The following is an 8346-nucleotide window of genomic DNA, read 5'->3' on the forward strand; positions in this document are numbered from 1 at the left end:
TACGCCTGCCCATCAGTACGCCTGCCCATCAGTACGCCTGCCCATCTGGGCAGATGGTTATTCCTCAGGCTGATTCGACTGAATTATTTTTCCTGAGGTCATATTTTGTCGTGGGAAATGGGGGACAGAAAGGAAAGCGCATCCTCCTGGACTCTTACCCTGTCAAACACTGAACACAGGGCCAACAGTGAGGGAATATTTAAATGATTAAACGACAAGAAAAAAAGTTCTTCCCAGATACATGTTCACCACAGTACTGCACATTTCCTTTGACAGCGTTTTAGGTCAAGTTAAAATATATATATTTTTACAACACAAGGAAAAGTCTAGATGTGTTGTAGGAACCAATCAGACTCCAGACAAGCAGACAGAGGCCCCTCCTCGTTGTAATACCCCAGAGACCTCCAGCAGAGGCTCCCACAACACCAGCTCTCATCCCCAGAGCCCTGGAAACAACAACCAACCCAGCCCTCCCCACCTCACTCACTCCTCCTCTCCTCTCCTCTCCTCTCCTCTCCTCTCCTCTCCTCTCCTCTCCTCTCCTCTCCTCTCCTCTCCTCTCCTCTCCTCTCCTCTCCTCTCCTCTCCTCTCCTCTCCTCTCCTCTCCTCTCCTCTCCTCTCCTCTCCTCTCCTCTCCTCTCCTCTCCTCTCCTCTCTCATTCCTCCAGTTAAAAGGCACAGGGCCATGTGTGAATGTGTGAGTGTTTGTCCCCCCATTTAGCCCAGGCGAGTGTCAGCAGACCCTATTTATCTATCTATCAGGCCTGTTATTGTTATTAAGAGCCATTGCCACAGCGACCCACTGGGCTGCCGGGGAGAGATTGGACGCTTCCTCCTCTGGGTGGTGGGAAAACAGCCCGGGGGCAATGGAGGAGGTGGGGGAGGTGGGGGATGGATGATGGAGGGAGAGAGAGAGAGAGCAGGAGGGAGGGGTGAATTAGGCAGGGGAAATTCAATAAACAGATGCAATGTGGCTCTAATAAGCTGGGGTCTGAAGTGGCGGATCGGAAGCACCGAAGGCAGTCTGAAAGTGTTAATGGGTTCCCACCACCTCAGGCTTCTTCCTTCCCTCTTCCCTCTTCCCTCTTCCCTCCAGGGTGCATCGGCAGCCATTTTGATTAGAGGCCTGGTAAAGATGCCCTCTGATCATGACAGTTTGTTATTATGTGGTGCCATGACAAAATGTGGGCTCTAACAAAAACGTAAACCCCCTGCAAGCAGAGACATTAGAGCTTGAGAAGGAAGTGGTTGGCCCCAATACTTGAGACGTCTAAATGCTGACTGGGAGAGAGTGTAGTGTGTGTTAGTAAGTGTGCAGCATGCACGCATGTGTGTGTGTGTGTGTGTTTGTGAGAGAGAGAATGGGAGAGTGAAAATGAGATGCAGACAGCTGCTTTCTTTGGGTTGTTTATCACACATTGGCCTTGCCATTAAAGCTAATCTCTGACTTGTACTCTGTAAAACAATAATTACATTTGAATGCTTTCCCCATTTTACGACCCCAACTCCCAAAATCTATGTCCGACACTTACAGCAACCGATTTATAATTTTCAAACAGAGTTACAGTACAATAAAATGATTTACACTCACTAAACCAAAACATTCCAGATTGTTTTACCGGTTACATGTTACGGTTAATGTTCTAGGTTTATACAAGCAGTAAAATGTTTCTTTACATTTTTACTATCAACCATCAACAATTTCCAGGATTCTGAAATTGTAATGAGTGTGGAATCTTTCATGTAACTCGGTATCATACTGTGTTTTTATTCAAATGAATTATAGTATACAGTAACGTGATGTGATGTCATTTCAGGAAGTGCTGTTAAAGCGATCAGCAGACTTAGTAGAAGCCCTGTATGGAATGCCCCACAATAACCAGGTATGTAATCATATAGATTTTTATTGCAGAACTCGTAATATGGCTCTCATTCTTTTAAACATACCCCTGGCATTTATTGAAGTTTTTCCTTTTTGCGATTTGAACATTGTGTTTTAGAATGTCCCTTTTTTATTTTCTTTGATTAATCACAGATTAAATTAACATCACGTTTTATATTTAAAGAACAGCCAGGTCACAGGGACCTGGGAGGCCAGGATAACTACATCTGTAGTGTCTAGATGGCAGAAATAGGCTAAATGTGCTGACTAGGGAGAAATAAAGGGTAACATGGCCCAAATAAAAGATATGATCAGGTTAATTTCTGGTCAAATAAATATGCAACACTACATATAAAGTCTCTAAACTCACAATCACCTATGGTATTCTCTCCACCTTCCCCCTCTCCCTGTCCCTCCCTCCCCTCAGGAGATCATTCTGAAGCGGGCAGCTGACCTGACCGAGGCCCTGTACAGCGTCCCCCGCAGCCACAACCAGCTGCCTTCGCTTAGCGGCTCGGCCGCTCACTCCGGCATGATGGGAGTCAACTCCTTCAGCAGCCAGCTGGCCGTCAACATCTCCGAGGCCTCGCAGGGGGACCAGGGTGAGTGTCACAACCCCCCACCATGACCCTTCACCGCACGACCCTCACCCTTCACCCTCTGATCTTCTCACACCTTCTCTGTGTATTGGTGTCCCCTGTAGATACGGTATATGTTGTAGATGTATGCTAGTCCAATGTTTCTCTTTAATGTAAGCTTCATGGCTATCATCAGTGAAACGTGTGCGTGTGTATGCTTTTGCATGCCTCTGTGTGTGTGAGCATGGACGTGTTTAACTATACTTGTGGGGACCAACTGGGGACATTTTGTTAGTCCCCACAAGGTCAAATGCTATTTCTAGGGGGTTTAGGGTAAGGGTTAGAATTAGTGTTAGGGTTAGAATTAGGGTTAGGGTTAGGTTTAGGTTTAGGTTTAGGGAATAGTGAAAATAGGATTCTGAATGGGACTGAATTGTGTGTCCCCACAAGGTTAGTTATAGAACACTGTGTGTGTGTGTGTGTGGTAGAGAAGGGGTGTATGAGAAGGGGAGGTGCTAATGAGTTAAAAAATGCAGACGATGTGGCATGAATAAAACAACCAGAGTTTAGACACTGAACACAGCAGCTCGGTCAAGGTTTCAGGGAGCAGAGTGTGTGTGTGTCTCTTTTTTTAGTGTAAGCTTGACAGCACTGTTGCAAGTGTGAATTCACTATTTATACAATTCCAAAAATGCATAAGCATGTTATTATGCATATAGTATAATGCAAAGCCCTCCACACACGAAGGCACGTATGCACACACACACACACACACACACACACAAACACCACTATCCTAGAGAGGGCTGTTTCCTTTGACAAAGCAGCTTTGTGACTGATGCACAGGAAATAGGTCTGAACGTGTGATGAACAGATTGGCTCACGTCGGAGCTGAGGATACAGGCAGAAAGAGGAAATGCGAGAGATATCTAGAGCTGTTTTCTCTCCCCTGACACCTCAGCATAGTTCCTTCCTCCCTCCCCTTGTCTGCTTTTCACATCGACCTACAAGAGAACACCTACAGTAATCTATGAAGTCATGGGAACAGGACTGCAGCCATCATGAAGATACATCATTTCATACTGTATGTCCATAATCATTGGAACAGTAAAACCCAGAATCAGACTTTTCCCCCTACTGAAACGCCTCTTTCTGCTCCTAGAAATTACGTACTATGATTAAAACATTAATATAGAGGGCGGCTCATATGCCAAGCTTTATGAAAGGAATGAGGAATGTAATTTACTGAAGCAATTCCAGACGAGGGTTATGGATCTGCTTTACATCACGTTGTGTGCTAAATGGATTATATCATTTCTCCTCTGGCATTTGTCTTCAAACTTGCATCCACTCCACTTGTTTTACTTTACGTTTACAGTTTCCTCTGGAGCGAATAGGGATACTACCCCGGCCCTTGTGGCGCGTCTTGGCCTTATTGACCTCCAGAGGCTGACCTCGTCATTGCGTCAGTCAGCGATAGCTGGATAGGGTTACTGACTGCTCCCCCTAGGCTAGTCCTTCATCTCTCCCTCCAACAGTGGAGTGGAGTTGCCTTAACCCTCTCCCCCCCTCTACCACCCCCCAGCTCTTAGTTGATTGGCCCTCATCTAGGATGTATTGAATGCTACCTGAGGCACTATGGGCTCCTAGCCATCTGGGGGCTTAGAGACCAGAGAAAAAGGTACAGTGTGCTCTCACTTTCTCTCTCTACTTTTTTTCCTTGTCTCTCTCTCTCCCTTCCCTCCCCTCTCTCCCCCTCTCTCTTCTTCTCTTTTCTCTCTATCTCTCTTCCCACTTCCTGGTTTGAGCCAACACAATTCCCAGCAGTAGAGCAATTGATGGAGCGCTACCCTGGGATCAGGGAGAGTGCAGGCAATGGGAAACACATGTCAGGAACAACAGTGGAGGGAGCGGCAGCAGGGACAATCCCTCTCAAAAGCCAAACCGTGTCCGATTCAACTCTTCAATTCATTGGGGAAACATGGAAACTTCACACTATGGTTCCATTTTAAAAGGCCCTACTCTTACCAAATCGAATGATCACTTTTGACATAATATTTATTAACCCTTGTTCTGATTTGAAGTGTAAATGGAATTGTGCTCAAACAAGTAGGGGACAGGGGAAATGCTGCTTCGGGTGGTTTTAGTTCTGGAAGAGAGCAATGCAAATCCTGAATACTCAATATTAGAATAGTAAGAATATGGTCCATGCTTTTAGAGTTTGTCAATGGAATACAAATGTGATGTTGTTCAAACTGCACTGTGCTGATGCCATTAGATTAACCATAGCATTTCCTCCTTTCGTCCAGGTTACTCCCGTAACTCCAACAGCGTATCGCCCCGTGGCTACGTGCCCAGCTCCACGCCCCAGCAGTCCAACTATAACACCATCACGTCCACCATGAATGGCTACGGAGCAGGCATGACCAACCTGGGGGTGCCAGGCTCACCCAGCTTCCTCAACGGCTCCGCTGCCAACTCCCCCTACGCAAGTAAGTACAGCCTTATTAGGTCTGAATGATCATTAATATATCTGATTGCATCTCAATGCATCAGGTCTCAAGGCACGTCACATTCCGTGGGGGGATCATTTGGGTAGTTATATGTGGTGGGATAGCAACACACGGTTTCATTAGGACAGTAGTATTCTGATTCAGTCCAGGAGGGATGCAGTGTCTGCTAGTTATTCTCATACTTCCTGTTTACACAGTGATTGGTTTAGACCTGGGGCACCAAGTGTGTGGACTCACACCAATTTAGTATTGATCGATTCAGTAGAGGCAAAGAAACAGAACATACCAGCATCCACTGCCGTTCTGGAGGACTGGTGTTGAGGACACCTGCTGTAAGATCTGCATCGGAATTCCTCACACACATCTCACAGATGACATCACAGGGATTCCTCCTCTCTCCCTCAGTGCTAGAACCCTTCAGTGTCTCTGTCCCTGATCCTTCCTTCTAATTAACATGCTTAGAGTCATGATTCCACTCTGAGGTTACAGGTGTTTTAGAACTCTAACTGTCACCCACTGGGACTTTTTGAATAGCTGATTGTTTTTGCTACAGCATCAGATATCAAAGTCTCCCAGAGATGTGTTTAGAGCGTGGCAGACAAAACAATGCCAGTGTCTCAGTAGTTGTAGATTTTATTTATTTATTTTATTTATTTAACCTTTATTTCGATTCTGGATACTAAATTGGATACTAAACTGAAAGTGGGTTTTGGTCTTGCATTTGATGTGGAAGGTTATGTGTTGTCTACTAAAGGGAAAGGTTGGGTTTGTCTGTCTATACAATGCATTGTAAAAGTCTTAATCTGCTTTGCCTATACCTTGTTCCATCTCCTTCATTACTTACCGCTACTAACATTCTAACACCCTCATAGTATCATTCATGCTTTGGGTCAAACCCATTATTTTGGATTAGTAACACAACATCTCAACTGTGATGTTACAGAGCAAGTATAAGTCAATAGTCCAAGGAAGATACAACAAAATAACTATTCACATGTAGGGATACATACAGTTTGCATTTTGCCATCCATTTTAGAGTTCCATTTTGAATTTTTGTATTTGTGAGATATGGGACTATAAGCTGCTTCAGGGGTTCATACTTTACTGGAATCATATTTCTTGTGGTAATATGCAATAACTACAGAAACTAACCAAGCCAGTATGGGGGAGAAGGGGGTATCAAATACACTGTGCTTTAAATAAAATTGCTTTATTATCACACTCAGCATTTCATACATGAACATTCTACACAGACTGTACACACATACACACACATTTTTTTTTTTTTTACATGGATGGAGGTTGCTGCTATCCTCAAGAACAAGTATGAAAAATGTATGCACTCACTAACTGTAAGTCGCTCTGGATAAGAGCGTCTGCTAAATGACTAAAATGTCAAATGTAAACAAGGTATTGTTGTGTCAAGTCTAAAATGGGCCTTCAAGTTATGGATCAACTTTGCAAATATTGTGCACCTTTTACTCCGAGCAAGTTACTCCAGACCTTGACCCTTCTTCAGGCAGGCATCCATTCCTCAGCCCCCATGCATGCCCTTACTGTACAGCTCATCTCAGTCCACTCACTCACCAACCTCTGTCTGTCTGTCTGTCTGTCTGTCTGTCTTCTCCGTTAGGATCTACCACCTCCCCCTCCTCCTCCTACTCCTCCTCCTCCTCCATCCCTCTGTTCTCCGGTGGACCCATAGGCCCTTATTCATTCTCTCCTGTCCATATGATCTCTGCAGTCAAACAGAAGAGCGCCTTCGCCCCTGTCGTGCGGCCACAGACCTCCCCGCCCCCCACCTGCACCACCACCAATGGCAGCAGCCTACAGGGTGAGCATCCCACCCCTCTCCTGCCTCTCAGTCCCGCCCACTTCTGCCTGGGTTATTGTTAGAAAGGGCATTGTCATGGAGACCCTGTAATGCTAGAATTCACATGACATAATGATGTGACCTGAGGTAGTAGTGGATTGAAGGACAAAGTTGATCCATAACTGCTGGCTCTTCGTAGAGTGACTTTTCAAAACATTCATCACAATCAAATAATTTGGCTGAGAATCTTTGTTGAAATAGAGTGACTGATTATAAGTCAATGTAACATGACTGGAAAAGTTGTTATATTTGAAAAATATAATTTTGTCATTCTTAGGTTTTGCAGCAAATCCATATGCATATCATAATTACCTCAACACACGGCTTTTCATTTAAGAGGGTGTGTAATGATTTTCTATGGGATATGTATCCTTACAACATTCTATTACAGTTTTATCGATGCAAATTGTGTTATGGATACAAAACTTCTCCCCACATTATTAGGTAACCAGCGTGTCTGTCTTTCAGCCATGGCAGGTCTAATAGTCCCACCTATGTGAAGAGGGCCTTCTGCCAGACTGACCACATCTCCACTAGCTCACAGAATCTCTACAACATCAGCTTAGATCTCATCAACCTCCAAAACAGGACCATCAAGCCCCTTCACTCCTGGAAACAGAACAGCACAACAATGAAAATCCAAGTAACCAGAAACCCGTAAAATGTCGCTAGATTATCTTTGTGTTGGTTCAGTAGTTGACTTCGTCACTTTCTGTGTTTTGCATTTTGGGACTTGTAAGCCATTCCTTGTCCAACAGGTAGCATTCCCACATAGATATGTATGAAGGGTTAGCTAATCTGAAAATATAGCAATGTGAATAATAAATTGTGGTTTTGAAAGGCAGGTAGTTACTCCTTGTCATGTGAGTATTGTCCTGCGTCCTATAAGGTTAATTTGCATGTCTGAAAAACTATTTTGACTGGATCTTCTAATGAACCTAGTTCATTGTCAGTCATATAACCACTGTGAGCAGGTAGAGTCTAAAGGCCTACAGTTCAAAACTGTCAACTGTGGAAAAAGTGCAGAATCCAGGAATATCCAACACTCTGTCAATTGTCAGACTCAAAATCGGTGGGAGTTTCAATGAGAATTCCCCACAATGTCTATAAAAAACCCTCTTCAAAAGGCAACTGATATCTAATGTCATAGTCTTTTAGCATTTTCTTTGTGTACCATAGCTTTTAATAATGTGCGTTTATCATATCTGAAGGAAAATGCAGTCATTTTCTAATCTAACGAAAGGGTTGGCACACATTCTGCCGAGGAGCAAATAGCCAAATGTTGTACTAACAGCCCGAGGTTTGAGGTTAAAGGGTTTTGGATGTCTACCATTTTTGAAACACAGTACAATAGATATATTTCCGGGTGTGTTGATTGGTAGATTTTAACCAGAAATGCTTGCAGCAGTTTTAACCACATTTAGGTACCAGATTTCTTGTTATTCTTCTGATTGTGCTTATTTTGTATGTATTTATAAAGTATGTTTTCGGATTCCTTT

The 8346-nt window shown here is 43.9% G+C and overlaps 1 protein-coding gene across 1 annotated transcript in view; it reads left to right on the forward strand.

Annotated features, from left to right (window-relative positions):
• The window catches only part of LOC311104616 (transcription factor COE1-like), a gene marked incomplete at both ends in the record, with an annotated part of 43120 nt that extends 36250 nt beyond the window's left edge, over positions 1-6870 (forward strand). Inside the window, 4 exons of the mRNA XM_084146480.1 lie at positions 1819-1884; positions 2311-2485; positions 4771-4953; positions 6719-6870. Coding sequence (XP_084002606.1) covers positions 1819-1884; positions 2311-2485; positions 4771-4953; positions 6719-6870 — 576 coding nt within the window. The remainder of the gene's footprint in view (positions 1-1818; positions 1885-2310; positions 2486-4770; positions 4954-6718) is intronic.
• Between the last annotated feature and the right edge of the window lie 1476 nt (positions 6871-8346).

This window comes from Coregonus lavaretus (genome assembly GCF_964263955.1).
Source record: "Coregonus lavaretus genome assembly, chromosome: 29".
Lineage (NCBI taxonomy): Eukaryota > Metazoa > Chordata > Actinopteri > Salmoniformes > Salmonidae > Coregonus > Coregonus lavaretus.